The 14,558-nt window shown below is 45.1% G+C and overlaps 1 protein-coding gene across 6 annotated transcripts in view; it reads right to left on the reverse strand.

Annotated features, from left to right (window-relative positions):
- Positions 1 to 14,558, reverse strand: part of Ctl2 (Choline transporter-like 2) — a 494,927-nt gene that overhangs the window by 125,503 nt on the left and 354,866 nt on the right. For all 6 annotated transcript variants that reach the window (XM_075677602.1, XM_075677595.1, XM_075677596.1 and 3 more), the window contains 2 exons: positions 6,438 to 6,530; positions 96 to 186 (listed from right to left, as the gene is read on the reverse strand). In XM_075677602.1, the coding sequence (XP_075533717.1) occupies positions 96 to 186; positions 6,438 to 6,530 (184 nt within the window). The remainder of the gene's footprint in view (positions 1 to 95; positions 187 to 6,437; positions 6,531 to 14,558) is intronic.

Raw genomic sequence — 14,558 nt, forward strand, 5'->3', positions numbered from 1 at the left:
TACTAACATAGACTGGGCATGATACATGTCATTCTTTGTGAATGCCCACATGACTTACCTGGTCAAACTGTTAGGCAATAGAGGAAATCACTTGCCTCTATGGAGCAGCTTTCTCCAGTCATGCTGTTATTTCCGCCAGTCATGTTCATGTACTTGAAGTCAGCTGTGCCACTGGATGCAAGGTATCTGAGCACTCGCAGTTAAGGAAAAAAGTGACACATGCAAAATAACTACTGCACTCAAACGAGCATTGCTTAGCACTCAGTGGCATCGCAAGAACATGTCAAAGCAAACCCTCATGCCCCCACCTTAAATCCCTATTTAACTGAAGAGTGAAAGAAAAAATTGGCCACTCTGGCCCTGTTAACATCCTGAAGTCATTTATTGTGCAAAGCAGTTAAGAGGGTATCATTGCTCACCTTTCTTTTATTGCATGCCAAATAAATGCTCGCTCTGAGCCACTGCATTTCACTTGGTCTTGAATTAGCCTACACTTAGCAACAAATCATTACTATGCTAAGTACTCCACAACCTCAGAATTTTGTGAATCTCATTTTCAGTTCTTCAGCCCTCTCTATGACAAGGCATATGACCATATTTCTCTTAGGTTCCCCATGAAAAAGACAAAGCACGCTACATTAAAGCATGACATTGCAGGTGCATAAACTGTTTCCTATGATATTACTGCTTTGTGCAGTAAAATGTTTTCCCTGCTTCTCATGCATGATGAAGCTCAAAATATAAAGAACGCAAAGCACCATTTCAAGAGCCTTCTTGTGCGCCGCCTACTTGCTAAAATTGATCGAAAGGACGAAGGCGACCTGCGAATGAGCCTCTTGGACGCCATCCGTTTTATAGCTATGGCATGGGATCAGCTAACTACGACTGCCGTAGCGAACTGCTTCGGCAAATGCAGCTTCTTTGGGAGTCCAGAAGAGGTGCCCCCAGAGCCGGAAGATACAACTGAGCATTGGGAACGGCTTAATGTCGAGTGCACAGCTGATGACTTTTGCACGGCAGATGACAATCTCGCCACCTGTGGTGCGCACACTGTAGAAGATATTGTCGAAGAGGCCACATGCGAGGCTGCTGATTCTAGCAACGATGGCGACGACGTGGGCGACGGCGAAGGACCACCACCGGCGGCTGAAACGCTGCCCACGCTCGACATTCTGAGGCATGCTATGGCCGTGGATCAAATCAGCGACAACACATGCACGCGTTTTTATGGATTTGCACAAAGTCTGCTAAGTGACCCGACAAAGAAAAAGAAGCAGAAGGACATTAGAGACTTTTTATTCAAGAAATAAAAGCTTTTTACATACATGTGCCTGAGTGAGTTCACCTCTGACTCTTTAATTTAGCTAGTTTTAATTGTGTTTCGATGATACGAATTTCTGCTAACACAAATATTTTTCGTGACCCCGTGAAATTCGTATCATCGAGATTCCACTGTAATTCATTGCAATTTATCACTACAGCAAAACCTAGTTAATTTGAACCTCGTTAATGCAGAAAATCAGATTATTCGGACACGTCCTCTGGTCCTGGCAAGTGTATGTGAGAATCAAACTCTCATTGATTTGGACATATTTGACCACGCCACGGTCATTTAGGATGCCTCAGCGAGCACGGAGCAGCCCAAATGTGGAATGCAAAAGAGCAAGACCAGCGCTAGTGCCCACTGAAACGTAACGGCAGCGTCTGCATCGCCATAGTCATCAGTGAAATCGTACGTGAACGACAGGGATGCTGGAACACTTCACGGCTAGTTGTGCCTTTATAGTCTTCATTCTTGCATTTATTGCCACGCATTTCCCCTGCTTGGCCATGTGCCTACACAACTGCATATTTGCCATCCATGATCGGGTTGATAGCTGCCACGGTTACATCAGCAGCGGTTGCGGTAAACAGTCTTGTTTTGACTCAGTGCAATGTCAGAAACACAGCGGAAGCGGTCGAGAGTGAAAAGCGTTGGCAACATTGCGATGGAGAAACAGTCTGTTGGCGACCAGCCTACTTGCAAAAAAATAATTGGGATGTGCACGCAGTACTGAAAAGCACATCTTGGACGAAGACTGACACCGTGCTGCAAAGGAAGTTGCTAGGCCTTTGTTGCTGCGAGTGCTAAGCAGTCATGAGCTGATGAGAATGGCAGCTTCCGCACTGCTTTCGTGTAAAATAGAAACAGGGTTTGCTGATTAATTCAATAAATAAATGTGTGTTGACATAGTAAGCATTTGTTTATTGTTTTCTTATAATACTCTGGATAGTTACACATTCAGTCATTTTTTCCAGCCCCGTGAAATCTGAATTAACGAGCTTTTACTACACTGTCAGCCTTTTACCACAAGCCTGCTAGCTTTGCAAGGGCCCTGAAGCACTTTTCCAACTAATCATAAAATGACATCACCACTACTGTATTTACATAAATTTAGGCCGACCCGATTCTAAGCCGACCCCCTAAAGTCCGAAGCCCCAAAAAATATACATGTGTTACCTTGAATGTAGGCCGAACAAAAAAAGGGAGGACAGCGTTCAGAAAATGCAAACAGCATTTATTGAATCTGAACGTGCAGAGCTCATTCAACGTCGTCGTCGTTGCTAGATTCGTCGCTGTGTTCCTTGTCACTGTCACCTTCAAACAGTGCACTATATCAAAATACACAGCCATCTGGTCGGCGTTGCCGATTTGCCCAAGGTTGTAGCCTGCCGCTCCTCTCTTTCGAAGCACGTAGCGCTGAAAAGCTATCAGCTTTTCTTCGAAATCGCTTGGCAGCTTCTGGGTGATTGAAGTGCGACGTCGGAGGCTGAAGCCAAAGTGCTTCATGAATTTCTGAAGCCAGCCCTGGCTGGCTTTGAAATCCTTTGGCATTAGGCATCGGTCCCTGGAAAGTTCCCTAGCTTTCGCTTGGTGCACTTCTGTTGTCACTGGAAGGGCAGCTGCTCTCTGCGTCCGAACAAAGTCGGACAAAACTGTCTCCACTTAGTGGTGACGGCCTTTCTTTGGTCCGCTAAATGCCATCCTCGTCGCGGCACACGCAAAAAGCTGCCGTCATTGTCCCCTTCAACGATGGACGTTTTTCTCGTCGACGCTGAAGTCCCACCCGGCTTGAAGGTTCGACGATGCCGCTGCGGTTATCACAACTTTTTGCTTGAAAGCACCACTGTAGTGGCATCTCCTGCTTGGTGCCATCACGATAACACCACGCCGCACACCGATACAGCCGACACGACACAGGTAAAAATGGCAAGCTCGTGTACGGTTGGCTACTGGCATGGCTAGTAGCGGCTGCGATACTGACTTTTCTAGATGGTGCTAGCTACGCACCATATTTAGCAGTTTCAATGAAAAACTAGCGCGTTTTTTTAAATCCTCGAATCTAAGCCGACCCTAGAGTTTGGAATATGATTATTTGAAAAAAAAAATCTATGGGCCTAGATTCGAATAAATACGGTAAATTACGTCTTCTCACGAATATCCTGCCGCAAAAATGTTTCAAATCCTCCAAGCACAAGCAAAGTTATGACGTAGTTACCAGATCGATTAGCAGTTTTCTCTCTCATTTCCACTACACAGGGGAGACAGCCAAGGAGCACATGGGAGCATGGTACTGCTAGCCCGACCAAAAGGTTGAATGCGAGATGGCTGGTGGCAGCATCTATGCTACGCTTTTCAAGCCACCTGCAGCAGCAACACGCAGCTGTTCTGTGTAGATCAGCAATGCTAAGATGAAATGGTGCTTCGGTCTTTTTGAAATCACAAACACATATATTTAATTTATTTAACTCAAATGCACAATAAATGCATTACCGGGCTCGTGATCACGAAATCAGCCAACAGCTGTTGTGGGTTCTGCTGCATGAAGACATTGTGAAGGAGAGTGCAAGCGACTGTTCGCTGCTCTGCACACGAGATTGTAAATTCCTTGCTGCATGCAGCACTATCTTATTTGGCTCACATGTTTACAGAAGCCTCGTAAACATATCAGCTAGTTTAGTGAACTGTTAGTCATTTTAAAATATTTCTGCATTCTTATGCAAATCAAGCTAGTTTATGACAGGAGCCACAGAGAAATCTTTAACCACTTCCCTGGCATGGTAACAAAAATTGTACTAACTGCAACACTAAATTTTGAATCGTTGCTTGTCATATTGATCATCCACTTAGCTCTTCAAAAACAATGTTTACTTCAAAATACAGTCAACATGCTACATCAAATAACCATTTTTTTTAAAGTCAAATATAAATCGCACATATCACACGAGTGGACCTTTACCTTGCAACAGCTTATATGACAACGTGAAACATTGAGTACAGTATGTAGGAATCAGTGCAAGGCACAGTTTTGTTGTAAAAAGATACATGCCTCAACTAGCAGTGCATCGCATCCGTCATGCAGAGGTTTGACTCCCATCTACAGAAAGTTGTCTTCCACTTTTCTCTTCTTTAAGAGTGTGAAGCTTATTGCAAATCCATAGTTAAGTAGTGGGGAAGGAATGCACCTGAAATGACAGCCAGTGGGTCCCAGCCATGGCCCAGAGTGTCTTTGATACCAATGAGGCTATTGTCAATTTTTTACTAAAAATTGGCGAAAATCAAAAATTTTCAGAAAACGAAACTATCAAGTTCACAACTCTCTAACTCAGCAAGGAAAAATGATATGACAATTCTGTGAATTGCATCTGATAGTACATATAAAGCGGACAAAATTTATGTTACACGTGAATCTAAAAAAAGTCAGTAATATGGAAATACAGCTTTTCCCAAACCCTTGTACACAATGTAACAAACTCACGTAAGATATAAATTGACACATCGAATGTGTCCGCTTTGAATGATCTAATAGATGCCATTTACAGAACTGCGATATCTGTTTTCGATGCAGAGCTAATAATTTGTAAACTTCGTGCTTCTATTTTTTTTTTCATATTTTCGAATTTTTCAAAGTTCTTTTAACAAAATTCAGGCCCTAAATCGAAATTCCGCTTCCAACAGTCACTAGAAGTTAACTTTCTCTCACAAATGCAAGAAATTTCATTAAAATCGGTCCAAGGGTTATCTCAGAGAAGAGTTTTAGCGTTTTACATGTATTTGAATAGGCCGCTACAGAGTTGGGCTAGAGCTAAAGGTTTAAAAAAAACAGTTAAGAGGCTCATGAAAATATGTCACTACAAAAAAAAATGTTGCAAGAGCAGAGCTTTACAATATGTTATGCTACTTCTACAAATCCACGTTTACTGTGTTTGGGGAAAAAGTTATCTGACGCCTGTTTTTCATAGAGGTTTAAGCCTTGCTATCAGATTTAAGCCTTGCTATCCTTGCTATTTTAACCTTGCTAGAGCAAAGCAGGTTATGATGAAATGTTAGACACAGCAGATAAAAAGAAATTCCTTTTCAACGTCTCATATAAATACATGTGAGGTGGGAAGGGTCAGTGGCCAAGGCTGACAAGGCACGGTGTAGAGAATGAAATCGTCACACAACGGCTAGGACTCGACGCAAAAGATCTGACCATGACAGGCTGTGCTGGGAGCAGCTATGTTCGCTTACATGCTGAGCCCCTTATCCTCTGGAAGGCATGTCCTGTGGTGCCGATAGTTGGCTCACAATATTGTGCAGCCGAAGAACCCCCCCCTTCTGGCACCATTTGACAAACTGGGAAATAATGACATCTTGCTGCAGCATTTCCCTTGCATTTTCCCTGCTTTTGTTTTGCTGTGAGCACAAATTTCTTATTTCACATTATTTTGTATTGCTGCACCATGTGCTTGCTTTGTTGTCGCTTATGATGCCCAATCTTTTCATGTTGTGACACAGAAGTTGTTGCACTGCCTGTCCCCTTGTGCGCATCCAGTCTGTTCTTAAACCTGCGCTGTGATAGCCCTATTTGAGGTATCTTCATTGCTTACGGTGCTATATGCAAGTCATTGAGAACTTTCTGTGTCATTTATAAATAGTGGCCAGCCAAGAGCTGATTCAGTGCCGATTCGATGATCACCGACTGTAATTGCCACTGTCACATTAGCCTTGCCCATTTTCTGCTTCTTTACTGTCACTACACCGTGACATTGTAATAAATTTCGTTGGAGCTTGTATCTACTGCATCAGCTAAGTTCAATTCATGATCAGTTTTATGGTTTTGCTGTAACTTGGTTGCTTTGTTTCTCTTGTGCCATGATTTCGCATATTTATTGAATGTAACTTCCACGCAGCAAAATTCTCTCACGCGGCAGTATCTAGAAATAAATAAGAAGAGGCCCAAACGTTGTGCACCTCAACGTGGTGTCAAGACACCGCCTTATTTTAAAGCAGTGCGATACTCGGGTCAGACATTCAGTGCGCTGCAGTTACACAGCACAAAGGTTGACTCGACACTAGAGTACCAGCAATGCCACTGAGTCGCTACACCAGCCACAACATGCGAGAGGGATACACTGCCACCGAGCCCCAGAAGGCGAACAGCAGCAGGTGCAGCAGGTACGGCAGGATCGGAAAGAAGAGAGCTGAGGGCATCAGGGCAACCGCTCTGAAAAAGAGACATGCATTAGCCCCAATGGCCACAGGCACAGGTGAGAGCTGCAACTCCACATTTTAGCAACATTGCACTATTTTTTGTGCTTACTAATTGAATTGAAGAAATGATACGTTAACGGAAATGAAAATGGATGAAAAAACAACTGGCCACAGGTGAGAAATGATCCCACATATTCCCATTATGCGTGATGCGAAGACGTGGGACCATTTCTCACTTGTGGCCAGTTGTTTTTTCACTCATTTTCATTTCCGTTAATTTATCATTTCAATTTAGTTAGTAAGTACAAGTAATTTCCCCCATGTTGTCCTTTATGTCTGTTTGTTGGCTTTTTATGATATGATTAACAAAAGTAGGCCACTTCAGTTCCCTTTCTTCTCATTCGTTGCACTATTTTTGACAGCCATGACTTAACAGGGGCTCTGAAAAACCCTCCCTTGAAAATGGAGGAAAACTTTGGGACGAGGACACCTATGACTTAACCCATTGGCTCCTACGGCCGGCGGATCGCCGGCTGCGACGCAAAAGGCCAAAGTCGCTATGGCCAGCGATTTGCCAGCTGCTCTGGGAATGGTTGCTTATGACTTTATTCAGTAGATGGCAGCACAAAACAAGGTGTTTTCATTTTGCTTCATAAGCTTTCCACTAGATGGACCTAGCTGTCCACTGTTTGAGGTTTATTTTTGTTTTTTAGAAGGCAAAAAGCTCGCGTCCCAGTTTCGTGCAAAACATCGCGTCACGGAAAAAAACATTCTTTGACACAAGGGGAAATTCTTGAACTTGTGTTCAACAGTGAGGCCGAGAGCGACATCAGCGATGATGAGGATGTTCAGCTAGACGATGCGGAGTGCCAAGGTGATGACAGTGCCAGTGAGGATGATGAGCATCTGTGTTCAGATGAAGATCCCATGGACTCTTCTCCACCGTCTCTGAAGGTGCAAAAACTTGAACAGTGGGAATGGGAAGAACACGACAGTGCTGAAAATGTGGTCAAGCACCCTTTGAGTGGTCAACCAGGCATCAAAAGAGCCATCCAACTGCAAATAGGTGCGCGTCCCAGTGCTCTTGGTATGTTCAATGCCCTCCTCGGAGATGAGATTCGGAGCACCGTTGCTATGCACACAAACGCCTTTGCAAGCGAGAAGCAGCATTTGCATCCTGATCCCACCTGGTATGATACAATGCCAGATGAAATGAAAGTTTACTTTGCCATGTGTGTGCTTATGAGCCAAGTAAAAAAGAGCAGCATTCAGTCATATTGGTCAACAAGATGTGTTATTAGCACACCGTTTTTTGGTTCAGTGATGTCAAAGCACCATTTTTGGGCATTATCTCGACATCTTCATTTCTGCGACAATACCGTCCCCCAAGGTGAAGATAGGCTGTGCAAGATACGGCCAGTGCTAGACCATATATTGAAATCCATAGGTACAGCCTATCGTCCCGAAGAGCGTCTTGCCATTGACGAAAGCCTCGTGAAGTTTTGCGGTCGGCTGTTCTACGTGCAGTTCAACCCTTCAAAACGAGCCAGATTCGGGATTAAATTCTATAAACTGTGCAAATCTTCGAGTGGCTACTGCCTGCAGTTTTCAATTTACACTCATGCACAACTGCACAACTGGATTATTGTGCAGTGAGGCTGTTGTCATTGAGCTAGTGGGAAAGCGTCTGCTCGATGGCCACACATTCTACACGAATAATTGGTATTCCTCACCTGTACTATTCCGTCTCATCAAAGAAGGTGGTTCGAATGCTGTTGGCACAGTTCGCCTACACCGTAAAAACATGCCTAACGAGTTCAAGAAGGCGAAGCTGCAAAAAGGGCAATGCAAGGCTCTTTTTTCACGCGGAATCATGGCCCTCACTTGGCAAGATAAAAAGACGGTGACTATGCTTTCAACCTGCCACAATGCAGCCAATGTGATAGACACAGGGAAAAAGAGTCGCAAGAATGACTTGCCCGTTCTGAAACCGGAGGCTGTGCTCGATTACAACCGAGGCATGGGTGGAATTGATCGCGAGGATCAACAACTCGCTTTGTTTCCTATCATGAGGCGATACGCTAAGGGCTACAAAAAATCTTCTACATAATGGACATAGCCGTTTATAACAGCTATGTTCTTTTTATGAAAGCAACAGGCAAGCGGCTCCATTATGCTGACTGGAAAGTAAACCTCACGGAAGAGATTTTCTAAGAGGCCATTCTCCCTCAGTACCATGGTCAAAGAAAGCAGCTTGTCGCCGCAACACCAATGCAGCCGAGTCAGCACATTTCCCTCGCCAGATACCACCAAACAAGGTGAAGCAAAATCAATCCAGGCTGTGCTTTGTCTGCAAAGCGCAAGGGAAAAAGTCTGAGAGCAGATGGGAGTGCGAAAAGTGTGAAGTTGCACTTCACATGCCTGAGTGTTTCAAGACATTTCCCACACAGAAGTCATATTGAGTGTGTTGGTGCACTGAGAAATTGCGCATCCAATAAATTAAGGTTTGTTGCTGTCCCACATGTTTAGCGGAATTTATCGAGATTTTATACAGTGCTGCACGCGGTCTACCGGCGGAAAATTTGCACCGCGGAGTACCAGGCAGGAACGGCCGCGGAGGGCGCAGAAGCCAAGGGGTTAACAGGGGCTCTGAAACACCCTCTCTTGAAACTGAAGGAAAGCCTTGGCACGAGGGTGATGCCTCGTGCAAGACATGCTCCAGAGAGAATTTTACAAAAAGGCCCGATATGAATGAAGACGCCAAAACTGCAATACAGTTAAACGCCTCCACAACAAAAAGGTTGAGTACAACAAAGGATACTGTATGTCCCGGCTAAATTCCTCTCTTTCATATGTACTGTAAATGCCTCAACTAGCAAAGACCACTACAACAAATGCAAGCATCATGATGGCAGATTTCTTATACGACAACCAACACATATAGCAGCGGCACACATAGAGAGTGCTGCTCAATATGACAACAGAGACCACACGAGAGGGTCCAGTATCTATAGCATCCCCCCACACCGTGTGCAGAATGGCTCCAGGGGTTGCTCAACTGGTACAATGCTTGTTGCAACATGGCAGTGGGTGCAAGAGCTGGCGAATACGTCATGGATGACAATGCTACTGACACACATGCTTGTTTATCTGCATTTGCACCAGCTCACAAATGTTAAAGGTTATCACTCAGTGCAAGACATGCCTTTCTGTATCTGCAGTTTCTTGAATGTTAGCGGTGGTTTTACCTGTTGTCTATGTAGTCGCCAAGCATTGTGTAATCGAATTCTGTGTGCAACAAGATTGCTGGTGTACAATCTAGAACTTATGTGAGAGCACCAGCGATTACGCTGGAAGGTTCTTTGAGCCATGTATAAAGAGCCGATGCATCCGATCTGCAGATTAAATTTTCGAAGATCGCCGAATGTGCTCGCTGCTATCATTGTGCTTTGAGAGTAATTTGCTTTTCTGGGCACAGGTTTGCCCAACAAAGGGATCGTTTCATGATTCACAGTTTTTGCTACTACTGCTACTACAACATGACATCTGATGAAGGTATTATTGCGATCATGTACCAGATGCCCCCATCAAACCCACACCCCAAAGACAACACCAGCGTCATCCCGGACCACCGAGCAAGCCGTAGGCTACAAAACCTGGCCTGGAGCATGGATTTCTACCCGAGATGACCATGAAGATCGTGGCCAAGTCAACTAGCACAGACTGAGCATCGCCTGCAGCCATCGTACTGCAACAACCCAGGGAACCACCTATCTTCCACGGAGCTTCATCCAACGATGCAGAAACCTGGCTCGAGACATTAAAAAGGGTTTCAAGCTTCGACAACTGGAATGCTGAGGACAAGCTGAACCATGTGTACTTCTCCTTGAAGGATGCCATAATTGCCAACACCGTATGCAAAGGAATCAAACAGTCACTAGGAGGCGCTGAACCACCGCAGGCAGAAGCGATAAGCTACGCCGCTGTCGCTTACCGTCACATCCCCCCTCCGCGCCCGCATCAAGCCTCGCCACAATTCAAACGATCAAAATCTCATTATTCGAATTGACGTATACAGCAATGCCCTATTATTTGAATACAAGGCCCTATTATTTGAATAACAAAAAAAGAACAAAAAAGAAACTCCAGGAAATTCAAACTCCAAAAACGGTGCATTGATAATTTCGAACGAAATTCTCCACTCCCATGGACTACTTTTCGAACAAAACTGAGCCAGAGGTGAAGCCTCGATGCACTGCTAGCTACTGTAATGTTGTGTGCCATAAAAATTACAACAAAAGACGCGTCAAGAGGCGAGAGCAAACCGGAGGAAGCAGAGCAGCATGCGCCCTCCTTTCCAATCTGGCTTAAAAGAAGCAGGAAAGAGCCCCCTAGCATAGGCTCGATCACGCCGTCTCCAACACGCGACACAGTCGGCATTAAGCCACCCTCCTCCTCAGCTCATCCTCACACATTTTCCTTCATGCCCATAGCAAACAACAGTGCAAAGCATGATCTTAAAGCACTTGACACCACGCGGAACCTAGGCCTCTTCTGGCACGCATCGTCGCACGATGATGGGGGAAGATAAAACTTTTTCAATGGGAGACAAGGGACAGCTTTGATTTTGCATACTGTACTGCACAACTGATGGGGCGCCATGTTTAAAGGGGCTCTCCTTAGTTCAAACACTTCATTCAAATAAATTTATGGTCCCCCCCTCGAAGTGCGAATTAACGAGATTCTGCTGTACAATATTCCTACTCCCCATTCTTGGCTATAACAATTACCCCTGTCTACTGGGTGGATGTGCCAAAATAAGAAGGATCACAAAATCCCAATGAGGAAAAAAAGAGCAAGCCAGCGCACTCGTCGTTGTGCCACACACCCGGCAGGATTTCGCCACATTTTCAGCCTCGCATGCGTTTCTTTCGTCTCTCTTCCACCTCTCTTAAACACGATACCGATTGGGAGTCTGACAGCACCCATGTGAAAGGAGTGGAAAGTAGATGGGAAAGAGGCATGAGAAAGTGGGACAAAGGTGTGCCACAAAGAGTGTGTGGCACAGAGGTGGGTGTGGCACAGAGGTGGGTGTGCAGGTGGGTATGACTGCTCGTATTTTATTGCAATAGCAACTACGCGGACACTCCAGGCAAATTTCTGCGGCCCTGTTGGTGGCGCCGTAACATTAAATAGCAAGAGTGACAATGTTGCGGTAGCATGCTGTATGTTGTAGGTGCAAGGAAAAGCATGCAAGGGTGAGCCGAGAAGGATGGTGGTTTGGTATGGCAGTGGCTTCTCACGTGAGAGAGGAAGGCGGGGAGGGTGCGCGCCAACTTTTCAGGCACGCAAAGGGGGTATGGGAGATGGGCAGGTTTGTGTGCATCTCCGCTTTTACTCCGGCCATGGGTGCGTGTGGCACGGCTGAGAGCAGCCGCACTTATCCTAACTTGGAGGCAATCTACGGTTGGTTCATAGGCTAACTGAACTGAGGTAGCTGATGGCTTCGTGTGCCGTGTTCCCAAGTGCCTAGTTTGCGTTGGAGCGAGAGGCTGCATGAAGGGGAATTGGCTCGCTGCTGCTTTTCATCATGGCAGCATTCTGACAGCGAGTGTCTACGGTCATCAAGCGAGATGTGTTCATATTAGCCTGTGCGCGCTTGACATCGTGCTTGTTAATTTAATTGGTGAGCAAATGTTTACAGAACTTTCAAAGCTTATAAATCTATTGACCTTACTGCATATAGCTGTCTAACAATTTGCAATTGCAATCAATGCTTCACCTTTCAAATAAAACTGCGACCTATGTTTCTTAATGTAGCGTTGTTTCTAAAATTGAAGTTCACCAGGTTCACATTGTTGTTCAAATAAAAAGTATTCATGTAATCTACCTTGCACTGTATTATTTAAGAAATTCACAGGTATTCAAAGGGAAAAAAAATTCCAGGATCTTTGAGAGCCTTGAAAACGTACTTTTAAATTTCAAGGATATTGGCCTACGAGGCTTCACCGTCAACACATTGCTTCTGATGCAAGGTGAACAACCACAAGAAATTGCAGACTACATCGCAGCCACTGAGTTTAGACCTAGGCAGACTTTCCCTGCGCTGTCACCATGATTGTATATGTCACCGCAGCACCGACCATACACTGGCCCATTATTTGACGTAATCTGTGGAAACCCGCAAGGTAGAGAGAAGTAATTAATAAAGGAAAAATGAGACATCCACCCAAACGTAGCTAAGTGCTACAAATGAAACCCATACGGGTTCCTCGAAAGAAAAGCCTCAAATTTTTATTCAACTGCAATGCTTTTCTTTCGAGGAATCCATATGGCTTTCCTTTGTAGCACTTAGCTACGTTAGGGTCGATGTCTAATTTTCCCTTTATTAACTGGCCCATTATGCAGCCAGTCCGTCAGCCCTTATCCAGAAAACTGAATGCAGCAACCAATGGAGGTGCGGTTGCTGTCCATCAAAGTGCCAAAGATCCTCCACCACTGACGACGACGTTGCAAGAGCCATCTCGACATCATAGCAGTAAAATGCCACCGACCAGATGAAGACTCGATGCAATGAAAATGCTGGCGACGCAAGGCTTAACAACGCAACGGAGCAACAGTAGGGGAATTCAACGCAGCCATGACCTGATGCCACAACCTAACTGCAATACCAGACCAAGAACAATCTACCTCGACGTGCTTCTTGATGACCACGAAGTAACCGCCCTTGTAGACACAGGAACCGACTATTCCATCATCAATGCACCCTTTGCCACAAATTTGAAGAAAGACAGGACTGCATGGGATGGCACTCAAATACGGACAGCTGGACGACACCTAATAGCGCTGGCTAAAATCTGCACAGCAAGAGCTATGGTCAATAAACAGACTTACCGTGCTGCTCATGGGACATAATCCTCGGCATGGACTTCCTAAGCCAACACAACACAGTCATTGAATTGAAATCCAAGCCGATAAAGCTGTCAACGAATTAAGTGCTACCGCATCGATGGAATTCTCTATTACCATGCCTTGAAGATACTCCAAGATCAAGCCAGCATGCTACCTTGCTCCAGTGTTATCATTTTCATTGGCACCGAAGCATCCGCAGACATAAATGTCGTCATGGAGGGCGACCAACATTTGCTGCTGGACCATGAAATTTGCGTCACAAGGGGTACTGCTTGATTACATGCAGGAAAAGCGAAAGTGATGCTGACAAACTTCAGCCAGCAAAGCAGGCACGTCAACAAAGGCACAAGCACATACATAGAAGGATGATGATGATGATGATGATGATTGGAGTTTGTTGGCACAAGGGCCAAAAGTGGCTGAAGAGCGCCAAGGCTGTGATAATAGGCTGCCATTGGTAAATGAATAATGAATATCGAGACGTGGATGAAGCACGGCTGTAAAGAGGCCTAAAAAAATATTCGTTAAAAAGTGCATAAATATTGCTGCCAATTGTGTCATAATCACAACAAGGGCACACACACGATGGGCCGTTGGACAGCCACATGTCAGGAGATTGAGCTGCCTATAAGGGTGCTATGGCTCCTCACCAGGCCACACAGCAAACTTCGGATATATGCTGGAAGTTGTTACGTGTCCTCTAGGAAGCGTTCTGCTACAAAATTTTTTTCAAATCGGCTCATTAATAGTCGAGATAGAAATATTTCTGTGCCGCAAACCCATGATTTCAGGAGGCAAGCTCCACTGCCAAGCGAGACACTCTCTCTACTTGGCCCGTCTAGCCTACGCAAGCAAAATTCCTTCCCTGCGTTCTCCTATACTGGACCTCGACAATCGCGTGACGCAAACGTCACGGGCCCCACCTTCATTTTATTTTTTTCTCATCTTTTTCGGCGTGGCGCACTTCGACTGAAGGCATCACACGCAAGCTGTTGTGATTGTCTTGTTTCACGCAGCACACGATTTCACGCACTGTGCAAGAGGACACCTCACTAACAGTATAAGTCAGTGCTACACGAATACTGAGGAAGACACAAGCGGATCACAGAGCATGATCATGCGCTGGAAC

The sequence above is a fragment of the Dermacentor variabilis genome, unplaced genomic scaffold (assembly GCF_050947875.1).
Source record: "Dermacentor variabilis isolate Ectoservices unplaced genomic scaffold, ASM5094787v1 scaffold_13, whole genome shotgun sequence".
Taxonomy (NCBI): domain Eukaryota; kingdom Metazoa; phylum Arthropoda; class Arachnida; order Ixodida; family Ixodidae; genus Dermacentor; species Dermacentor variabilis.